We start from the raw sequence: 24484 nt of genomic DNA, 5'->3' as shown, positions 1-24484 counted from the left end.
TTACAAGTGTTTATTTATTTAGAGCGAAAATCTGCCTCTCTCTAAATTACAACCTAATTCTGGTGTGAAGCTATCCAGAATAAGACTATTACCACACAAAAGTTGTTTAAATGCAGGAGGGTCTCATATACTCCCAGCTGTCTCATATAAGCTGAACATCTCCATTTCTGTTGACTAAACCTTACCTCTCTGTTACGTGCGACTCTTTTAGATAGCTGTGATAGAAACCTAGCCAACCTCGGCTTTAAAAGGGAGAATTTATGTCACAGCTGGGAAATGTAAGGGATTAGAACTGGCTTCGTGCATCCATATGCTTTATTTTCCTTGAGTTGACCTCACTTTGGAGAAGGTGTTTCCAAATGGTAGCAGGTATGGCCACGAGCAAAGCCCAGTTGACGCCATCTTCACAGCATGTGGTTGAAGATCAAGCAGTACCTGCTTCTTGGAACCCTAGCAAGAGTCTTGATTGAGCTGGATGGTAATTCTTGTCAACTACCAACCAGTCACATTGGTGATAAACTGTTCTGCCTGACCAGCCCTGGTTCTGTGTTGAGTGGAAGAGGGAAGGAAAATCAGCCCCATTCCAACCGAAAGAAAAAGGATACAATTACCAGAAGGGGCTGAAGAAAACCACTCTCATCTAGCAATGTCCTGCTACAGATTACGGTGATATCAACAGTCTTGATTACATTTTTTAAAGTCTGCACAATGGTGTTGGAACTTGTGAAATAATAAGAAATATATATTTTGGTTTCTGCCCCTGGGTCCTGACACAGAGCTCCTAAAACCCTTGTCATCCCCTAAGCAGTAGGGGTTCTTAGAGCATCTTTTGTTCCAACATTTGGTCTTTGACCTGAGTTCCTGACACAAAACTCCTAAATCCCTTGGAATTTCCTGGGTGATAGCAATGTCTTTTGTTCTAATGAGATGACTCTGGGTGGGCTCCAGAATAGCTCTCGGATGGGGCTGGTTATCAGAAAGACGGGTCATAATCAGCAGCATGGAATGTTCAACCCTGTCCTCTATCCTCTGAGGAGGGGAGAAAGACCAGATATTGAGTAATAATCTAGGCAGTGGTAATGAAGCTTCAATAAAAATCTCTAAAGTAGAAGTTTGGAGAGCTCCCAGGTTGGTGAATACATGTTTGTGGCAGGAAAGTGGCATACCCCAAATCCATGGGGACAGAGCCATTCTTGTATTCCTTATCATAGCCTTTATTACATAATAAACCAGTACATGTAAGTATCTCCCTGGGTTCTGTGAGCTGTTCTAGCAAATTATTGAACCCAAGGAGAGGGTTGTGCGACCTCAATTTACAGCCAATTGATCAGCAACACAGGGTACAACCTAGGATTTCTAATTGGCGTCTGAAGTGGGCACAGTCTTGTGGGCTGAGCCCCTGACTCGTGGAATCTGCCGAATTCCAGGTGGATCGTGTCAGACCTGCACTGAGTTGTAGGATACCAACTTGGTATCAGAGAATTGGTCAGCATGTAAAAAACCCACATATCTGGGTACAGAGTGTTGGTGTGAGTAGGACTAGTGGAAGCAGAGGGAGAAAACGGTACTAGTCCCATCCATAAGGGTCATGACCTAATCGCTTCCCTGAGTCCTCACCTAATACCATCATATTTGAGGGTTAGGTTCCAACATATGGATTTGGGGAGGACATGTGCAGACTATAACGGGACCTAACTTTACCTGTATATTTTTCACAGAGCAATGTGGGGAATAAGTTTAGGAGTTCCCTGAGCTTGCACCAATGGGTTAACAAGGCTTCAGACGAAAGCGTATAGAACGGGCAAACAGGTAAACAGGGTGATAGACCACCACAGCAGCGTGAAATTGCCTGGAGATAATTAACAAAAGAAAGGTACCTTGTTGAGCCTGAGGTAGCATGCGCTGTCCATCTTATCCCCTAGAAAAGTTAAGATCAACAGACACGCCACCCGGTGCCTGCCATAAACAGCCATCTGCTCGGCACCAGGATTTTGTTTTGTATTGACCCAAACCCCTAACACCACATATCTTCAAACCCTCCTTTCTCTCATACACATGAGTTAATAATCACTGTTTCTCTGTCTCTTTCTGCATGTCCACCACGTTTGTAAGCCTTCTGATCCTAATACATATGGAGCAAGGACCCTTGCTCGGGGGGGGGGGGGGGGGGTGGGTCTTGTCTCCTCCTAGACATTAGCCTCTCTCGTATTCAATTCTGCATCTGCTGTCTGGCTGACAAGAGAGAACTCCAGACTCAAAGTCTGACACAGGGCAACACGTTTCTGTATTGCTTATATACATCCACAATATATAAATATAAATACATGTATGAGCATGTACACACACATACACGCTCATATTCTTTTTAAAAATCTAGGGGTGCCTGGGTGGCGCAGTCGGTTAAGCGTCTGACTTTAGCCAGGTCACGATCTCGCAGTCCGTGAGTTCGGGCCCCGCGTCAGGCTCTGGGCTGATGGCTCGGAGCCTGGAGCCTGTTTCCGATTCTGTGTCTCCCTCTCTCTCTGTCCCTCCCCCGTTCATGCTCTGTCTCTCTCTGTCCCAAAAATAAATAAACGTTGAAAAAAAAATTTTTTTTTTTAAATCTATAAAGCATGCTGAAATGCTACAGTTAGGAAGTGAGTGCATGCAAAACTTATTTCCTTTTTTGTACGATTTAAAAAAAATTTTTTTTAATATTTATCTTTAAGGAGAGAGAGAGCATGAGCAGGGGAGGGGTAGAGAGAGAGGGAGACGGAGACAGAGAACCTGAAGCAGGCTCCAGGCTCTGAGCTGTCAGCATAGAGCCTGACGCGGGGCTCGAACTCATGAGCGGTGAGATCATGACTGAGCTGAAGTTGGATGCTCAGCTGACTGAGCCACCCAGGCGCCCCTGTATGATTTTTAAACACTTCTTTAAAAGCTTATTTTTGAGAGAGAGAGAGCAAGGGAGGGGCAGAGAAAGAGGGGAACAGAGGATCTGAAATGGGCTCTGTGCTGTCAGCAATCAGCCTGATGCAGGGCTCAAACCCATGAACTGTGAGATCATGACCTGAGCCGAAGTCAGACCTTTAACTGACTGAGCCACCCAGGCACCCCAATTTTTATACATTTTTAATATCTAAAAATAAAACGTAATAAAGAAAAATTTTAATCTCTTTCATTGTGTATCCTAGTCATACACCATTTTCTTGGATTTCTGTCCTACTTCAATCAGTGAGGGGGGTTGTCTTGTGTAATTTTGACCATCTGTCCATTTCATTAGCCACACCATCTATCAGGGGCATCCACAAATCTGATAAGCAGGACTTCTAATCCATCATACAAACATTTGTAAAAATGTTGATTGACACAGAAACTTGTGACCCCTCTGTATAGCCTGCTGTCCAACTTACCTTCATGAGTTTTTTCAGGGTACAATTGATCCCCATTATCCTACCTGAACTCCAATTTAGCCCACATTTGCCCTGAAAGATAGCTGGAAAATCTTTGTTAATTTCCACGTTAAAATTAAAGTATACCTCATACACATACAAAATTCTCCTTACATATGAAAAGCAGAAAATAAGAATATAAAGCATTGGTTTTTCAGACAGTGACATATAGATCCCTGGAATCTTTCCTGAGTTGATTGACCCTGTGAGCTGAGTTTCTAACCATGTACAAAGAGCACTCCTAGGCTAAAACAAATTGGATAGCCACCAAATACAGCTATCTCTGTCTGCTAAAAGAAACAAGAAATGAAACTAAGTAATTCCAAGTGATTATTTAACTTTCTAATGTATTATCAGCCTTGTACACTGATAATTCCCCAACAAATGCACTTGCCATGCTAATCAGTTTCTGATTATAATAATCTCCAGAACAACAACCTGAGAAATATTCCTGCATGCAAAGAAATAAAAAATATTATCAGGTAAGGTGCTTTTAGTCATAAAAGTTTAAAGATGACTTTATTTTTATATAATAACTGTAGGTTGTACAAATAGTATATACCTATTACATTTTGAAAAATATTTCCATCTATATACAACAAGACAGTAATATGACCTATCTCACAAAGTCCCTTTGCTTGAGAAGGACTCATAATTGTCAATTGAGAAAATGGATCCACCTTCTTTCCATTTAGAAATGATTCTACTTTGGGACACCTGAGTGGGTCAGTCATTAAGCATCTGGCTTCAGCTCAGGTCATGATCTCACCATTCGTGAGTTTGGGTCCCACTTTGGGTGAGCTAGAGCCCCACTTTAGTAAAACACAAGCCCTTCATGAGCCCCACTTCTCTCTCTCTCTTTCTCTCTCTCTCTCTCTCTCTCTCTCTCTCTCTCTCTCTCTGCCCCTCGCTCACTTGCACTCTCTCTGTCAAAACAAACAAACAAACAAAAGAAATGATTCTAGTTTATGTAACAAACCATGTTTTCTCTCTCCACCCCCCACTTCCTTTGCTGTCCTCAGGAACATTTTCAGAAGAGCAGAAGGTTTATGCCTCTCCGTTTCTAGAGCTCCTGCTGCTTCTGCTTATTCACCTCCTGAAGTCTTAATTCTCTGTTTATAACACCACAGTTGGCTACTGTGGAGATAATTTTGACATAATCACACTAGAATTATGACTTGGGGACAGAGAACATAGTGAGGTGGGGGAAGTCTTACAACGGTTCCTAAACCACAACGAAAAACCAAAACCAGGATAATTTTCAGCCAAATTATCTGTTCTAGCTTTACTACATTTACAAATAAAATTCACAGACTCATTTTCCCCCCTATTGGGCTTTTAAGACTCATTTCCAGGGTTATTATTGCAGTCATTAACTTCTTCACAGCCAGAATTCTGACAAGGGAGGCAAACTCAGTCACTTTTAAAATGTCATTACGAAAAATTGGTTGAGTCAAGCTGGATGAAATGTGCTGGGTAAGCCAGCAGCAGCTCAGGACTTCAGCACCAGTCAGAAATGAATTTCACACGTAAATCTCATCTCCACTCTTTCCAAAGTAGGCGATTTGCTGCTGGTTTAAGCAACATCAGTAGAAATTCATTCACGGAAGTCTAAGTGTTACTGTAAGCCCCTGTTGAACGTCAAAGCAAAATTCAAAGCAGCCCACACTACAATTAAACGAAAGAAATAGACCCCACGGTGCCTCCGTTGGGTGTAGGCAAACACAGATGGGCTGGTACAGAGCCAGGGCCAGCCTAAGGAATTGTGAAATCGTAGCTGTGCCTACTTCGTGGGTTTCTGTGATGTGTGGTTGCTTGGTTTATTTCTACTTCTCCAACTGGCTTCTATCCCTCAGAAACACTAAAATCATACTTCAGGCCAATCTGATGTCAAAGAGTAAAAGAAAGATATGGCTCAAGAGGTTGGGGATGTCTCTGGTACAGCTACATACCAATTCAAAAACATTTTTTTAAATGCTTTAAAATTTAAATTTTAAATTTTAAAATAATTTTCAAAAGTTAAATTACTATCGAAAAGACTGTAGTTGGCACCGCCTATTGGGCCCCCCTCCCCAAGTCACACTCTTGAGTAATCCCTTCCCTAAGAAAGTGGGTAGGACCTATGATTTGCTTCTAATCTATAGAATATGACAGAGGTGATGGAATGTCACCCCTGTGCTTATGTTACAGTAAATCTACAAGACTCTATCTTACCAGACTGGAGGGAAAAACTGCCCCCTGGCCTTGAAGAAGCAGGCTGTAGTATGATCTGCCTATGGAGAGGAGAGTATGGCAGGGAATTATGGGTGGCTTCTAGGACTGGAGATCCTCAGATCTACCATTACAAGGAACTGAATTCTTCTGACAACCACATGAGAATTCCATATCGAGGATTCCTAGATGATGGCAAAATAAAGACAATTTCAGATATGAAACCGTTTGGAATATGTACTGCCTAGAAAGCTTTTGTTTTTTTTAAATGTGTTTTATTTATTTTTCGAGAGAGAGAGAGAGAGAAACAGTGCTAGCAGGGGAGGGGCAGAGAGAAAGAGGGACAGAGGATCTGAAGCAGGCTTTGTGCTGACAGCAGAGAGCCCAACATGGGGCTCAAACTCATGAACCATGAGATCATGACCTGAGCCAAAGTCAGATGCTTAAACAACTGAGCCACCCAGGTGCCCCAGCCTAGAAAAATTTCTTAAATAAGTACCTCAAAGAAGTTGAGATATATTTAGAGGCATGGAGACTAATAATTTTAAACATGGTTTCATTGAGTTGTATGACCCTAAAACCTACAAGAAAACTCAAATAAAAATCCTACCTCTTTCAAACACTAGGGAAAAATTTTTTTGTTTAGAAATTGGCCAATTCAAAGATATGTATTAGCCAGCAAGTCATATAAACAAGTAAGCAAACCAGGATATAATCTGTCAGCCCAGACGTACTTTTTTAAGGACACTGTTTACTCAAGCAGAGCATACATAAACAAAAAAGTGCTCCTAGCATGAGCATACCAGAGAATGAATTTCCACAAAGACAATACACCCAGGTACCAGCACACAGATCAGAAAATTGAACATATAAGCATCCCAGAAGCCACGCTCCTGCCTCCTCCCAAAGATAAAAACCATTATCCTAACTTGTAAGACTATTGATGAACTCTGCCCATTCTTGTTCATGTGAATGGAATCACAGAGTCTGGCTTCTTTCATTGAACATTATGTTTGAGGCTAGAGCAATTGTTCCTTTATTTTCATAGGTGAGTATATCAGTGTATCTGTCAGTTGGCGATGGACATGATATTGAAATTAACACTGGGGTTTTTCCAGTTTGGGGCTATTATTTGTAGTGTTGTCAGAAGAAATAAGACCACATACACAATGACAAATAGGACGCAACACTAGCCTCAGGAATATTGTAGGAACTGGCAGAGAACGTGGTGAAATGGATGCTGTTTGTCCCATCTGAAACATAAAGCCTGTCCTCAGGTCTACTCCTTTTATATAGATATGGAAGTATTGGAATATGGACATCGCGTTGTCAGATTAGTTAATAAAATTAACATTTTCTTTTTTTAATTAATTAATTTTTAAATTTACATCCAAGTTAGCATATAATGCAAAAATGATTTCAGGAGTAGATTCCTTAATGCCCCTTACCCATTTAGCCCATCCCTCCTCCCACAACCCCTCCAGAAACCCTCTCTTTGTTCTCTGTATTTGAGTCTCTTACGTTTTGTCCCCCGCCCTGTTTTTATATTATTTTTATTTCCCTTCCCTTATGTTCATCTGTTTTGTCTCTTAAAGTCCTCATATGAGTGAAGTCATAGGATTTTTGTCTTTCTCTGACTAATTTCACTTAGCATAATACCCTCCAGTTCTATCCACGTAGTTGCAAATGGCAAGACTGCATTCTTTTTGATTGTCAAGTAGTACTCCATTGTGTATGTATACCACATCTTCTTTATCCATTCATCCATCGATGGACATTTGGGCTCTTTCCATACTTTGGCTATTATTGATAGTGCTACTATAAACATGGGGGTGCATGTACCCCTTCAAAACAGCACACCTGTATTCCTTGGATAAATACCTAGTAGTGCATTTGCTGGGTCATAGTGTAGTTCTATTTTTAATTTTTTGAGGAAGCTCTGTACTGTTTTCCAGAGTGGCTGCACCAGTTTGCATCCCCACCAGCAGTGCAAAAGAGATCCTCTTTCTCCACATCCTCACCAACATCTGTTGTTGCCTGAGTGATTAATTTTAGTCATTCTGACAGGTGTGAGGTATCTCGTTGTGGTTTTGATTTGTATTTCCCTGATGATGAGTGATGTTGAGCATTTTTTCATGTGTCGGTTGGCCATCTGGATGTCTTCTTTGGAGAAGTGTCTATTCATGTCTTTTGCCCATTTCTTCGGTGGATTATTTGTTTGTTGGGGTGTTGAGTTTGATAAGTTCTTTATAGATTTTGGGTACTAACCCTTTATCTGATACGTCATTTGCAAATATCTTCTCCCATTTTGTCGGTTGCCTTTTAGTTTTGCTGATTGTTTCCTTCACTGTGTGGAAGCTTTTTATTTTGATGAGCTCCCAACAGTTCATTTTTGCTTTTGTTTCCCTTGCCTCTGGAGACGTGTTGAGTAAGAAGTTGCTGTGGCTAAGGTCAAAGAGGTTTTTGCATGCTTTCTCCTCAAGGATTTTGATGACTTCCTGTCTTACGTTTAGGTTTCTCATCCATTTTGAGTTTATTTTTGTGTATGGTGTAAGAAAGTGGTCCAGGTTCATTTTTCTGCAGGTCGCTGTCCAGTTCTCCCAGCACCATTTGCTAAAGAGACTGTCTTTATTCCACTGGATATTCTTTCCTGCTTTGTCAAAGATTAGGTGGCCATACATTTGTATGTCCATTTCTGGGTTCATTCTCTGTTCTGTTCCATTGATCTAAGTGTCTGTTTTTGTGCCAGTACCATACTGTCTTGATGATTACAGCTTTGTAATACAGCTTGAAGTCCAGGATTGTGATGCCTCCTGCTTTGGTTTTCTTTTTCAAGATTGCTTTGGTGATTCGGGGTCATTTCTGGTTCCATACAAGTTTTAGGATTGTTTGTTCTAGCTCTGTGAAGAATGCTGGTGCTATTTTGAAAAGGAATGCAAAAATAAACATTTTCTTTAAAAAGCTTGCAATCCAAATTTTTCTGTAAAATCTCTTAATTTTTAACGTTGGGTTAATTTTTTTTAAGCTAAAGGTCCAATCAGAACTCCAGAGCTTTCTGTCTCAGATGCAGATATTGATGAAAGAAAAATAGCTTGTGGACTTTAGACTGCCTGGGACACATCCCAGGTGGCTTTCTCCACAACCAAGATTTATCCTGATCCAATAACCTAGACCAGAGACAAAAGCATGCAGAGAGCTCCCCCTCTACAGTATAGGAGAGAATCTTCACGTGTCACACTGAGACCTAAAGGGCCACCTTCACTTTCAAGGCAGTTGCCCCAGGGTCTTGAAGGAAAAGCTGACCTAGGGATTGCCTGGTCAGCCAGGGCTCCCCCTCCCCATCCAAAATTCCTCCCAACTGCCCTTCTCCTTAGAAGTTGCGCTATTTTCTTTCTTGGTAATAACTTTGTGGCCTTTCTGTAGACTCTTAATTTTCCTATTTAAGTTACAACCAGAGGTTGGAAGTTTCTGGATGGGGATCAAATATTCCATTATCATGTCTCCCAGGAGAGACAGTTTTATAATCATGCATGCGTGAGGAGACTAGGAGATAAAGGACGACCTTCCTTCTACAAACCAAAAGCTGAAACATTCTATTCATTTTTCTTTCTTCCTAAAGTGAAACAATTCATTTCTAGCCTTGGCAGGAACTCAGACTCTTTTTTGTACTGGCTTCATGCTGGTAAAATAGAGAAATGCCCTTGATGCCTCATTTTTGGTATGGTGGTGGGGATAGTGGTAATGGTTGAAAAGGGAGGAGTTCAAGTCATTTTCCACAGTTCTAAGTGAGTGATGTTCTAATAAGGCCAAAAGGGGAACATTAAAGACTAATGCAAAGTTTATCGCAAAGCCAAGATGGATAAAATTAGACCCGGTTTTCCCTATGGCAACAGTTCTCAAATTTCTAACAAATGTGAAAATCCCCCCAGGAGGACTTGTTAAAACACAGACAGGCAGCCCCACCCCAGCATTTCCAGTGCAGGAGGTGGGGGAAGGTGAAAGTTTGCCTTCCAAAGGAGTTACCAAGAGATGCTCATGCTGTTGATCCAGGCACCCCACTCTGAGAACCACTGACAGCAGAAATCTTCACAAGAAGTACATGTAACGATTCTAAGCAATGAACACATCAGTAAATTAGGCTTAATTCAAGTTTGTTTGAAATTGTTTTTATAAAGATTCTGCAGATATTCTGTAGCATTGCATACATTCTTGGGTCCTGCTTAAATGGGAATGCTGTACCTGCACATATTCTTCCATTCCCATTTTAATTATTTGAAGATTAACACTCACGGATTTGTTCCCAAGTACGATGATCATTTCCTCTATTATTCGGTGCTTATCAAAACAGCCCACGAATTAAATAGAGCCACACAAAATGTTTTCAGATGCAAGCAAAGTCAAGTTGAAAGGAATGATTCTCACAACTTTAGAGAAAATAAAGAGAAGAGAACCACCTCGCAGAACAATCAGTGACTATTACTGAACACCTGGAGGTAAGGAAAAAGCCACATTTGCATCATTTCTGAATAGGATCATCCACTGTTCAACAAAAACAAATCACCAGACTTTGTCTTAGCCGGTCTTAGTCTTAGATTCTGAACTTTCTTTTCTTTGGGCTTTTTCATAAACAAATAACTAGAAAAGTCTCTAAGGAGGAGAAAGGCCAGTTCCTCATTCAAATTCGCCTCAAGTTCACCTGCACTCGGCCTGGAGAGTCCATAGTTACAGGTGTGGAACCTGTTCTTCCGAGCCTTCGCCTGGCCATTCACTCTGGATCTGCTAACTCCCTTGTCGGGCCACACTGGGACAACGTCACCTTCGGAGGTAGACCATCCCACTGGTGGTAAAGCCAACATTCTGGGGCTGTTTCCCTCTCAGACTTTCCATTTGTTTAGATTGCTACCAGTTTCTCTTGGTTCTGGCTGGCTGGTCTCTTCAGGTCTGAGTAGAATGGGTGAATCATTAATCTGTGTGGTTTAAATCTGAGGACACAGAGATTCCTTCCCCGACTGTGTGGGTGGTGTTTCCTAGGTTCTTACAAGGCTTGGGAGGTCAAAGCCTGGTAAATCTTTTTAATGATCATGTGTTGTGTTTGTCTTTCAGAGAATATAAAGGAGAAGAGTTAGCCTTACTTTTCTGTTACCTTTTGACTCCTTACCAGATCCATGGGGGTAATCATTTAGGGAGGGCCTCCCAGGAGCCCATGCATTATATCCACTAATCCCTGCAGCCACCCAGGGAGGGAGGTACTCTGACGCCCTTTCATAAATGTGGCCTGGAGGCTGACAGAGGGGGTCACAGGCTAGCTGGCAGTGAGGTGGGGATAGCCAGCAGGTGGTAGACTCCAGAGGCTGGGCTCTCTGCTCTCTGCAAACTGCCATCCAGAGACCTGCTGTATTTAAAGTTTCTCCGATTCTGCGGTGAATCATGTCAGCCATCACTACTGCTTTAGTTCCAATATTTCAGACACCGACCAATAAATAGTATTTAATGACTCTTACATTATATGGGACATAATGACTTCCTACTGGCCACAACAACTGGAAACAAAATCCAAAGCAGGGTCCTAAACCCTCAGAGGAAGAGAAAGAAGTCACAAAGACCAAGGGGAAACCCAAGGACTAAGAATTCTGATAAAGCTCTTCTGCAAGTGCCTATGGAAGCGTACTGAATCCTTTAGTGGTGTTGCTGCCTAGAACTTGGACGTGGCTATAAAGGAGAAAATAATACAATTTCCTGGGTGTGTATGTATGTGAAAGTACCTGTACCTCAACTTGGCCATTTGTTCCTTGAGAGAATGAGGAACAGGCCGCTCCAACTCAGGAGCTGAAAAGAAACCTAGTATCATCAATGGTGACAATAGGCCTCTCATTCTTCTCCATCAAAGCTGGTAGCAGCCTTTCAAGCAGCAGCAGAAATTATTAATCTTAGAACAAAATCAGTTCAACCTCATTGTAGCTAAAATGTAAGTTTCTTCACTGGTATCACCCTCTTCCATCGTCCCCAAAATAAGGTACATCGCAACGTACGTCACACATTTTTGTCCTACATGTGAAGTTTTGTAACTCCGCTCAAAATATTGAAGCAAATATTTTTTTAAATGTTTATTTATTTTTGAGAGAGAGAGAGGAAGTGAAAGAGAGAGAGAAAGAGAGAGAGAGGGCACAAGTGGAGAAGGGGCAGAGAGAGAGAGGAAGACACAGAATCTGAAACAGGCTCCAGGCTCTGAGCTGTCAGCACAGAGCCCAAGGCAGGGCTCAAACCCACGAACTGTGAGATCATGACCTGAGCCGAAGTCGGATGCTGAATCAACTCAGCTACCCAGGCGCCCCTCAGCAACTCAGTATTAAGAATTGCAGATTTCTTTTGTAGGTAAGAGTCGAATTGACTTTAATTTGTATCTAAGAAGTTCCTTGAACAACTCTCCAGTCTAAAATCTAGTATTTTAGTTTCATTTGGCCTTAAACCAGATGAGAACCAGACAGTAAACATAAAAGAACATGGAGTCCCCCAAATCAATGTCACAGTATTGTCATGACAACATCATAACATTGGACTCCTATTCTTTATCGATGTATGAACCTATGAATCCTCTCTACATAGGGTCATTGGACCTCTATGCCTGAAACAGACTGGAAGAAACAAAGGGGAGAGAGGCTGCTTTAGGCAAGTATCCCAACTGTAATGAGAAATAATGGATATGAACTTGAGAATATATCGGTGTGAAGCCATTTAGTCATATGCTATAAAAATCTGTAACAATTATTGTATTCTTCATAAAGCTATGGTAAACATAGTAACAACCATTGCATGTCAACTAGTACTATGAGTGATAATCAACATAAAGAGGCTAGGTCATCAAGAAAAGATATACAGCTGTTCAGTGTTCTCTATTATCAAGTTGAGGAGGTAAATAATACACTGTAGAAAAAGATCTACTAAAAAGTGTTGTCAGTGCAATTAAAATCATGGAGTACTAAAGAAAATTATTAGTTATCCTTAAAATTTGGCTATTCAAATGTGTTCATTCCCAATGCATTCCAGATGGCTGAGTTTTGCTTTAGAATTACAAAAAGACTTGCTAAAATTGTTACTGGAGATTTCATAATATGTGATCAATTACTGATACGTCATCTATAAACAAGCCCTGCACAGTCTGAAACCACTTCCCACGTTGTCCATGGCAAAGGAAGATAGTATCTTATCCACAGCCCCACACCAGGCCTGTAAGTAATTGAGAGGTGACTCTTACACAGTCTTTAGCAGGATGAGTAAGGATCAATGCTTTCCCACACAAAGCTACTTTCTTCATATGGTAAACTACAAAATAACAGAGCTGTAGTAAGTCATTTCCATGTTGCCATGGATCAAGTTGCCAAATGGTAGAATCAGTTTACCTTGAGCATGAGAAAAGTATAATCGAGAGATCATTCTGCATTAGTGAATCCTAGAAAGCACCTCTAATCACAAGAAGTAGGGCATTTGGGTGACATATGGGTTTTTCTTTTCAGATTTGCAAGTTATTTTTCCAAAATACAAGGGTAGACAAAAACCTACAATGCCTTTTGCAAAATTCTTTACAGCGATGACTGAAACCATGCTTCATCCTGTAATTTAAATCTTGAGGGAAAGGGTTTTGTTGTCGTTGTTGTTTTTTTCTTAATACATATATATTTTTAAACTTTTATTTATTTATTTTTAAAAGAGAGAGACAGAGAGCATGAGCGGGGGAGGGGCAGAGAGAGAGGGGGAATAGAAGATCCAAAGATGGCTCTCCATGGACAGCAGAGAGCCCGATGCAGGGTTCGAACTCAAGAACTGCGAGATCATGACCTGAGCCAAAAGCAGACGCTTAACCAACTGAGCCACCCAGGCTCTCTGTTCTCCTTGTTCTTATAGCCTTATATCCCTGAAATACACCAAAGCATAAGATAGATAGATGATAGATTAGATTAGATAGATAGATAGATAGATAGAGAATGTAAGAAATGTTAATGTATATTTAATTGTCTTAAAATGGAATAATCAAAAGGTGTTGAGCTTTGTGGCTTCAGAAAGTCTCGTAGGTCACTAAGGTTTTTAAAACATTTTTTGTTTCAACCTGGAAGGCATAAGTAAACAGTATACAAATTTCAACATACAAAGTATTCAGATGGGAAGGTTGGAATCGTTTATGTAATTTATCCTCAAAACTTAAAGGATGCTAATAACTGGTCTCTACCGATGTCCCGTGACAAATTAGAGGTTTTCACCTGAAATTTCAGATACCTTTTTTTTCTCACGTTGCTCTCCCTTATTTGCAAAAGACTGCACACTCTGCTCTTCCTCACTAAAAATGCAACAACCTGCATGTAAATTTTTCCTCTGGAAGAGGGCAAAGACATACCAGAGGAAGAGTGGCACTTGAATTCAGAAACTGAACAACCCCAGTGTGGTCCCAAGAACAGCAAGTCCAACAACGTCCCCTGGAAGCTTCTGGCAATAGGGGCTCTTAGCTGCATAGGAAAGATGGAGCCACCCTGCCCAGAGGTACAGATAAGAGGCTGTGGGGCATCTCCTCGGTTCTCCGTGAGGAGTCTGTCAAAGAAGCACTGTGAGAACCAGGAGAATCTTCTCCACTTTGACCAGCAAGCCCTAGACCGCATCTCTACGTCTCCCACTTACAGGAGATTAAGGGGCAATGTCTGTGGAGCGTCGTCACACTGCTGCCTGAGCAAGAGACCTAGGAAGTGCTCACCTGGAAGGAGCCTGGAAGCCAGCAGGAGCCTGCAGGCTCTCCATGTTACCTCTCCAAAAGTCCGCCTGGAAGCCCAAAGAATTCTTCACATTCTCTATCACCCTTGAGACTCCAACCAAGATTCCCTCCAGATCCCCAAAGGTCCTCAACACAACTGGCTCATTTGAACCCCTTCTCCTATCTATGGCCATACCACCCTGAACACATCCAATCTTATCTGAACCCCTTCCCCTGCTTCAGCCCATCAGTGGGGGATCTTTTCCCCAGGCCTCTCTTCCAGAGAGAGGAAGCCACTCACCACCCAGCCCTGCCACAAGGCCTCCTGGTTCTCGGGTAATACGGTGTCAGACCTCCCATGCTCGATCAGAGCACTACAAGGCAAGATGGATCTCTGGGTTGCCATATTACCCCAGATGCCATGAGTTCCTATGATGGGAGACAGCACAGGAAGTCACACACTTTTCAGGACATGTTGGCTCCAAGTAGTTTGGAGAAGAGGGAGAACAGAGGTCTAGTTCACTTTCTTCTTCTAGAGTAGAAGGTCAGGTTAGCGATGGTCTGTCGGCCATTGGATATAGTAGAGGCAGCCCTCTTGCGATCCAGGCCATTGAAGACAGCCTGGTAGGGCTAGTTTAAAAGCAGAGGAAGAACGAATTGTTCAAATATCTAATCTTCTCCCCCTCCTCACCAAAAAGAAAATATCCAGAACATTTTAGCTAGGAAAGTTCATTGCCTCTCTTTTCCAGATGTCTGCTTTGGAATTTGGGGTGGATTTAAGCAAAACTGAAACGTACATTTGAAAAACTTATTTCAGAGAGAATTGCACCCAGCCAGCTGTGCACGTCTTTATTTTCTCTAATGCTGTGAAAACTGTCCACTGCTGACTTTTCCCTCTCTGTGGCTGTTCTGACATAGCAAACCTGATGGCACATTAATCAGGGCACTTTGCTTTACAGCCCCCGAGTCGCTTAACATTTATGGGTGACAGAGTCTTAATTTCAAGAGTCTCCTTGAAAGGCAGAGCATTTTGCTGTGGCTTTTTGGGGCAAGGTATGACGGCCACATGCGGTCATGGTTTTCATTTTGAATTGCCAATGACTTGGCCCTGTGGCTTAATTAACATCCACTTAGTAATTGGTTTTGTCAGGCTGAGAAAATATAAAGGCCAGAAACATTCAACAGCTCTTCAAAGAGAAACTCAGAGGACAAGGATAAAAACAGCAAGATGCGCTGTTTGAAGCTAGGACGACCTTTCAAAGGTCTCTTCTGACAGATAGTGTCTGTCTTTGAGAAGCAGGTAGACTGTGTCAGAAACCAGCTCTGGATTTTCAGCATGGTCCTCAGGGATGCGCCGGTGGGCTTGCCATTCTTCCCGGGGATGAAGAGCCTCTGTGACAGCAAGGGCAAGATCCATGCTCAGTTTCACCCACCCCGTTTGCAAGCTGGGCAGGAAAGCCCTTATTTCATTTGGAAAGTCACGGAGAAATTGTCAGGAAGTGGCCATTGTTTTATTACAGGACCTCAATCCTCAAGCAAAATATTGCTGTTGTCAGTCGGAGGAATGCGATCCGTGCATGCCATCTTTGTTGATTTTAACCCTCTTAACCCCAGTTGACCTAAACATATCGACTAAGGCTGAGGACATTTACAAAGCCACACAGGAAAATGCAGATTATCGCGTTAGTGTTTCCATTAGCTATTCCTATATGACCAACCACCCCAAACCTCAGGGGCTTAAAACAACCAGCTATTTTTTCTTATGTATCTGTGCATCTATCAGGTGTGAGTTGAAGTAGGCTGGTCTCAGCTGGGTAGTTCCACTCTGCATGTTCCTCATCTTTTTCACAGAACCAAAGGGTATATTCTTCTTATGGTGGAAGGAGAGGTTCGGGAAGACACTTGCAGCATGGGCTCGGTGTCTGTCCTAATTCTACTGGCCAAAGCAAGTCACATGACTGAACTCAGTGGGGGTGGGGTAGGAAATTATGTGTCACCTACATGGGAGAGCACGGAAGTGTTACTTGGTAAAGGGTGTGGATACAAAAGTTGGTAAAGAATGGAATTATTGATACAAATCTTCTACAGACACAAATGAGAATAAAGCTCTAAAATAATACCTGATTCAGGTGTGTCAGAGGAAGGGAAAGAGAGAGCAGTCTCAGAGAAAGATGATGATGTTAGAGTCGATCATGCAGAGTCTAATAGGTGTTTGGGATTTTGTTCCTTACCCTAAGAGCAGTCTGAAACCACTGACAGGACGGACACGGCCAGATGGATAAAGGGTGGACATGACATTTAGGCGAGAGAGGACTCCAGCAGAACAATTAGAATGTTCAGATACGAGAAGTTAGTAGGCTAGGCTCTGATGAACACACCGGAGTTAAAAAGAAGTATTTCAGTTGAGGAGGTATTAGGAGGTAGAATCATCTAGACTTTGTGAATAGTAGACCATCAGGGTGAGAGGAAGGAAGTTGTCAAGAATGACCTCCAAGCTTCTGGCTTGCATCTCTGGGTGGCAGATAGTTCCATTCACCAATCTAGGTAACCATGTGCGGACAGGTGAGGGAGGAGAAGAATTGGGAAGGGCGGGTTATAGGTCTTGATGTCAAGTTTGGGCATCTGACCTCGGCTCAGGTCATGATGCGGTCCACGAGTTTGAGCCCTATGTTGGGCTCTGTGCTGACAGCTCAGAGCCTGGAGCCTACTTCGGATTTTGTCTCCCTCTCTCTCTGCCCCTCCCCCTCTCGTTCTCTCTCTCTCTCTCTCTCCTCCTCTTTCTCAAAAATAAAACATTAAAATAAATTAAAATTTAAAAAAAGAATGCTTCCTAGAGCAGGTAAAATCTGTGTGCAGCTCTGATAATAAGATGGAGTTAGCAGACATATAGTTTAAGTGATAGGACACAACCAGCCATTTGCAAAAGATAGCTCGCAGGTAATTTTTACTGACATGCAGAATCTTTGTAAGATGATAACAGAACTAGTTTTGGTAAATTCAAAGGAACCTGGGTGTTCCTGGGCAGGGAACCTGGGTGACTTAGTCAGTTACATGTCCGATTCTTGATTTTGGCTCAAGTCATGATCTCACGGTGGTGACATTGAGCCCCGTGTCAGGCTCCACACTGAGCATAAGCCTACTTAAAGTTCTCTTTCCCTCTGCCCCTCTCCCCTGCTCTGTTTTTTCTCTCTCAAAAAAGTGTTTTTAATAAAATAAATGAATGAGTGAATGAATAATATGTCTATTAAATGATATAAACCATGAGCTAGCAAACTACGGCCTCTGGGCCAAATTCAGTCCTCCATCTGTTTTCATAAATAATTTCGCTGGAACACAGCCACACCCTCTGATTTGAAAACTGGTCTTGGCCCTCTTACAAGCCAATGGCAGAGTGGCACTACAGTCACTACAAAGACCATAGTGCCCATCGAAGCCTAAAATGTCAACAACCTGGCAGTTTATTAAAAAAATTTGCTGACCCCTAGTATATTCAATGAAGAAGTGCTTGCCTATATGTGTATCAGTCAGTCACAACATTTTTTGCCTTATAGAATAGACATGAACCCTTTTGTAAAAATACTGATTCTTCTTTTATTATAGGGTTTTAACATGTGGCCTGACAATTGAGCAGGCTCATATAAGTGAGGGTCCAATCTACTCTCAGTTCTGAAATCAGCTCAGGGTTATGACCTTGATTCCAGGTTTTCGTGAACTTTTTTTTTCTTGCTGCCATTCCCTCTCTCCCTCTGTACTATTCCTTTGAACTCACACTCACTCCAAACCTTCTCCTATCACCAAAATACACCTTCTGGAAAAAAAAGTCTTTATAGTTCATTCTTACTAAAGTGTGAAGGACTTTAGGCTTAAGGGATATCTGTGCTCATCTTTCCAAGTAGAGCAGTGTATCCTTTCCTTTTGGGGGAGGAATTCCTCCCTAAACCTATGTCTAAGACACTGCTGCATTTCTTTTCCATTTGTCTGCTTCCAGAGTCAAGACCTTCCTGAGGGCAGAGACCTCTTATTTACCTTTAATCTTTGTAAGACGATGCCTCGGTCACTTAGTCGGTTGGCAGGCAGACTGGCAGGCGGCTTGACTTACAGTGTCACTTATCAATCCCTGATTTATTTGCGTTTTGACAGAGGACATGACTTGAGGCCAAGCGATGAAGGTGCATTGGTGGGATTTTAAACATCAGGAAGGAAACGGAGATTTTATGGGCAGGGAGATCTTTCTAGCCCCCTTAAAATTTATAACAGAAAGCCATCTGCCTCACTTTATTTTTCAGTCTTCCCTGAAGCTGAAAACGGAAATGGACAAACCACCTCTAGGAACCATGCTGGGCGTGTCTGACCACAGCAAACCCCTCAGGCATAGGCTCTTGTTAAGAATGTAACAGACCCCACCTACTCCCTCTCAGGTTTCCCTTAGGAATTTGACAAAAGACCTAAGTATGGCCCCAGACCACCCCTTATACAATGGAAATGAGCCAATCAGGAATGGACAACCCAGCACCTAGAGCTCTCGGGGTAGAACCTGAGAAGGAACAAGGGGGAAGGGAGGGGGTGGTGACCAGAACCTTATAAACAAGGACCCTCCCCTATACTCCTGGGGCATCACTTTGGAATGTCCCCTCTCTGTAAAAAGAGCATTCCTACTATTCTCCTTTTCTAATCTTACATTCTAATAAATTTTTGCCTGCTGCTCATTTCGTGTCCACCTCTTCATTCTTTGAAGCGGCGACACAATGAATCCTGAGTATTGTGGGTAAAAAGCCCTACAACAGTAACATCGGCACAAAACCCAAATAGCAAGGTATTCGAAAATCTCTCGAGGAAGAAACCAGACAAAAACATTGAATGCCAGTAAGACATCCCCCACCCCCACCCCCTCAAGTCAGATCTGAAGTAGCACAACATAGTGTTAGGGAGCTTTTAGAATCAAACTCCCTGAGTTTGAACCCTGTTTCTCTCTGGCAGTGTGGTCTCAGGCATGGTTCTTAACTCAAAACCTCAAAATCTTCATCTGTGAAATGGGGATGCAAATAGTACTCATCTAATAGGCTTTGGATGTGGTAAATAGAGCAACACAAATACTGGTGTTTTGGTTTTTTTTAAACCATGTACTCATTCATTCATTAAGCACTTCCTGTATGCAAGTTACGGACCTGTTCTCTCTAAGATATTCTGATCTCAGAGTAAAATGGTCTGTCACCCGAAGTTCATCTGAGGTGTCTGAACATTAAATTCAATACAATATTATATCCTCCACAGACTTTTATTTAAAACCTGACATACACGTAGCACTGTCTCTAAAGCTTGGGTGGCACCAGAGAGGGAGAACACCCTGTCCTGGCTCTTGCAGAGCCTACAAGCTTGTTAGAAATGTATCAACTAGAGACTAATAGATTGTATATTGATTGTTGGGTTGTTTGGTTTTTTGTTTTGTTTTTTTTTTTTTTTTTTTAGCTTTTTTGAAAGATTTCACACTCCACAGCATCATATTTTACTGGATTGCACTTTCTTTTTTTCTCTCAATGTTATTGAGATATAATTGACATACAACATCGTATAAATTTAAGGTGTATATTACAACGATTTGATATATGTATATATTGCAAAATGATCACCACCATAAGTTTAGTTAACATCCATCACCTCATATAGTTGCAACTTTTTTGCCCTTTGTGGTAAGATAGACAGTATGTTGTTAATTAGTCAGAAGAGGAGACTGGGGTCTCAGGGAGACTGAGCTGTGCGTGGCTGGAGGGCAAGGCTGCCGGCCAGCTTCCTTTCACAACAGGAACCGTGTGTTATTCTTCCACTGGCATCAACTCCTCTAGAACGGACGCTCCATGTACGCAGGGATCATGTCTGTTTTGTTCACTCCTATATCCTTAGTGCCTAGAACACAGCCCGGCGCATAGTGCATGTTTATTTAAGAAAAAAGGAAGTTAGTCGGTGAGTTAGTTAAGTTAGGAGAAGCCTGGTAGGGGAAATTGCATGATCCCTTTTGTGTTTTGTATATTTTCTCCTCCAGATACTTTTCTCCCTCCAGCATCTTGTAACCTTCCCCATCTTCCCAGCCTGAATTGTGTTTCTCTCTTAAGCGTACCTGGAGTTGCTGGGCATTTGCACAAGTATTGCCTCTTCCCCCTGGGCTGTATTGCGACTTCCATTCCACAAGGACAGTAGCCTGAAAAGCTGGTGAGAGCGGGCAGCTACCAGTACCAGCAGCTGCCCTGGGGGTGGCCCACACGTGTGTTTGGTAACTACTGCAGGGTGAGCCCTGGAGGTCACAGCTTTGGGAGTTCTCCACACTGATGAGACTCCACAGGCTGGCTCTGTTCTGTGTTGAAACTGGCTTGTCAGGGATGAGTCTTCTGTATGTTCACTCCACATTCATGAAGGGGCCACTATGTAGCAGGCCCTGGACAAGAGCCACAGGCTCCCTGTCCTTTCTGAAGTCTCAGTTGGATTCTAGAAAATGGAATCTTTTGGTAGAAAGTTGAGCTGGAAATTATAGTCAAACAGGAAAAGGAACGTTCCCAATTATCTTCTGAGACTCGTAATGGAAAAATGTATCCCAGATTTCACCGACTGGCAATCTATTTGTCATTTCTCTGTTGATTATTTTAAAAGGGGATATTTGGGGCGCCTGGGTGGCTCAGTCAGTTGAGAGTCCAACTCTTGGTTTTGTCTCAAGTCATGATCCCAGGGTCGTGGGATCAAGCCCATGTGAGGCTCCGTGCTGGGTGTGGCACTTAAGATTCTCTCTCTCCCTCTGCCGCTCTCCACAGCTCATGTGCTCGCTCTCTCTCTCTCTCTCACTCTCCCTTTAGCCCTCTCTCCCCTGCCTATTCTCTCTCTTTAAAAATAAAATTAGGGGCACCTGGGTGGCTCAGTCCATTAAGTGTCCAACTTCGGCTCAGGTCATGATCTCACGGCTTGTGGATTCAAGCCCAGCGTCAGGCTTTGTGTTGACAGCTCAGAGCTTGGAGCCTGCTTCAGATTCTGTGTCTCTCTTTCACTCTGCCCCTCCCCCGCTCATTCTCTCTCTCTCTCTCTCTCTCTCTCTCTCTCTCTCTCTCTCTCTCTCTTTCTCTCTCTCAAGAATAAACATTAAAAATAATAAAAAAATTAAAATTAAATTAAAATTAAAAATAAGAAAAAATAAAAATAAAAGGAGATAGATATTTTTTAAGATTGTTTCTGATTCTTTTTTTTTTTAACTTTTTTATTTATTTATTTATTTTTGAGACAGAGAGAGACAGAGCATGAACAGGGGAGGGGCAGAGAGAGAGGGAGACACAGAATCGGAAGCAGGCTCCAGGCTCCAAGCCATCAGCCCAGAGCCTGACGCGGGGCTCGAACTCACAGACTGTGAGATCGTGACCTGAGCTGAAGTCGGACGCTCAACCAACTGAGCCACCCAGGCGCCCCAAGATTGTTGCTGATTCTTAATTTGCTCCTCTTGTATAATCAACCCATAGTTCTAAGCAAGCATTCCAAATTGCACTGTCTCTCTTGCATAGAGTAAAACACCATGGTTCTTAAAATAGAATACCTACCTTGTCTAGTCACACAATTACTGGAAAACCACCTGCTGGAAAAGGTATATTTACCATGAATTTTACTATCAGGCAAGGATATCACATCCGAGGAATGCAGCCTGATGAGCTTGCCTGGTAAGAAAGAAACCACTGGGCAACATTCATAGCAGGAGGAAGAGTTAGATTATGCCTTATCCAAAATATAGTACCTTCAATAAGATTTTTACACCATTAAGACACACATATCACCATAGGGCAGCAGCTAACCCCCGTAATCTCTAGTATTTTTCATTATTTTCCTTTAAAATTTGCACCCAGGAATTAGAAGCCAACAGTTCTTGGTTTAAGCCCATTGCAAAAAAATGCAAATGATGCACTAGTCATATTTCTAAAGGAGGAGCTTTAATTATTCATCTTCCAATATTTCTGCCAAGATAAAGGTCACCGTATAATTACTGCTCCCACCCACTGGCATGGAAACTGAGAGCAGTGCTCCTAAATCCTTGATTCACCAGAGACAGAAAGGGTCTCACTACAGGTGTTTTCCACATAACGAAGCTGAGGCCCAGGAAGACCCCATGCCAAGGTCAAACGTAATGAAGGTCAGAGTTGGGAATCAAGTTGGCCAGTGCCCTTGCCACTCACTTGCACTACCCCCTTTATTAGTCTTCTGTGGCCTCTATAATAAATTACCACTAACCAGGAGACTTAAACAAAGAGAAATTTACGTTTTCACAGTTCTGGAAGCCAGAAATCCAAAATCAAGAAACGCAGAGCTGGCCTCCTTCCGAAGGTTCTAGGGAAGGACCTTTCCTTGCTTCTTCATCCGGGTGTTCCTTGGCTGGGGCTGCACCACTTTAATCTCTGCCTCTATCTTCAGATAACCTTCTTTCTTCTCTATGTCTATTCTCACCCTGTCTCTTATTAGTACACGTGTAGATGGATTTAGGGCCCACCCAGATAATCCAGAACAATCTCATCTCGAGTTCTTTCATTTAACTACACCTGCAAAGACTTTAGCCAAATAAGATCCCAGGTACGGGTTCCAGAGTTTAAGACATGGACCTATCTTTCGAGGAGCTTCCATTCAACCCACTCCGTGTCTTCTTCTACCCAATGTAACCATCATTATATCAATTAAAAAATAAATAAATAAATAAATGTAGTGCTCTAACGTGGTTTGTAGTATCTTTCTCTTCCCCCTATTTACAAGTCCAACTTGCATATTTAAACTTTGAATTCTGGCTCTGTGTTCACTCGCAAGGCAACCTTAAGTAAGTTGTTTATCTTTCCCTATAAGCTTCAGCTTTCTTGGCTCTAGAATGAGAACAGTAAATTCCACTTTGCAGGGTGCTTGGGAAAATCTACATGATAATGATGTTAAAATACTTAAGTGGCCAATAAGTGCCAGCTGATTTTAAATTAGAATAAAATATTTACCAAGACCAATCTGTTCTTTACCATGTGTATGCATTCGAGGTCCACGGTATGGGGGTTGGGGACACATCTCCACCAGCCAGAAACTCTTCTGGCACTAATGTGTAAGAGTAGGCTCATTGTTGACTGTTGATGCATGGGTGTGTGGCCTGCTCAGCAGTGGGAGGAGAATTCTCTGGATTCTCTAAATTGTTGCTCTCCCAGCCCACACCACGGACCTTTGAATCTTCAGTGGAAGATAGAATAAGGAGCCGTTCTGGTACCAGAAAGGAGACAAGATTATTCCAGCAACTATGGGACTAGTCTCTTGGGATATGACTCCCCTGGGGCAACACAACTCAGGATTAGAGTGGTTGTGTTTGGGTTTCTGGATGCTGTGTGGGGTGGAGAGGGAGGGGAGGGGGGATAGGCCGACCAGCCCAAGAGGGCTGCAAAGTCTGGGTCAGGTACCTGGTTACACAACCTCCTGGGTCCAGAATTTCATCCTGAAGCAAATAACCAGAATAGCCAAGCATCGAACGAGCAAACAAAAAAGAAAAATGCGTTTCTCAAGGATGTTTGTTTAGTTGTGCGCTTCCAAACAAATAAAGGCAGCATAAGTTATACTGTACTTACACAGAGACAGCAGACTGCCAGCCACACCCCAAACCCCAAACATGTTTGTATTTATTGTTAGTCCACCTCTTAGTCTGACCTCTCTCTAAGGAAATTAGGTTTCAAAACCTTCCTTCCACCCCATTCCACACAGTATGCCACTACCCTATGCACACACCATTTTGTTTGGGGGAGGGAAATAAAAACTTCTGAATTTGTTCCAGATTGTTTCTAGTGAATAATCAGTCCAGAACTAGACACAAGGATCCTGCACACATGCCATTTTTCCATAGAAAGCAATTCTATTTGTAAGAACAAAATGAAGATAACCAGTTTGGAATCACCAACACCCCTCTTACCATGAGACCTAAATTCAAAGTCTTTCTGAATTCTCTGCAACCATTTGCATTAACATCATTAATCCAATGATCCTAACAGGCCTGGCTGCCACAGACATGGGGTTCTTGAGAGAGTACCCAGAAATCTAATCCACTGCCAGGCATGGGTGATGCAGGGGCAGGTTTTCT

General features: G+C 42.4%; 1 protein-coding gene across 1 annotated transcript in view; it reads left to right on the top strand.

Moving 5' to 3' along the window:
* The first annotated feature begins 411 nt into the window (after positions 1-411).
* PLEKHG7 (pleckstrin homology and RhoGEF domain containing G7) overlaps positions 412-24484 on the top strand; it is a 73518-nt gene continuing 49445 nt past the window's right edge. The window contains 8 exon segments of the mRNA XM_058682208.1: positions 412-478; positions 5622-5868; positions 10282-10466; positions 14014-14351; positions 14354-14712; positions 14913-15000; positions 15897-16058; positions 18365-18553. Coding sequence (XP_058538191.1) covers positions 412-478; positions 5622-5868; positions 10282-10466; positions 14014-14351; positions 14354-14712; positions 14913-15000; positions 15897-16058; positions 18365-18553 — 1635 coding nt within the window.

Source organism: Neofelis nebulosa, chromosome 8 (assembly GCF_028018385.1).
Source record: "Neofelis nebulosa isolate mNeoNeb1 chromosome 8, mNeoNeb1.pri, whole genome shotgun sequence".
In the NCBI taxonomy this organism is placed as follows: Eukaryota; Metazoa; Chordata; class Mammalia; order Carnivora; family Felidae; genus Neofelis; species Neofelis nebulosa.
Note: the sequence above shows the minus strand (reverse complement) of the source record. Positions and strands in the feature narration are given on the sequence as shown.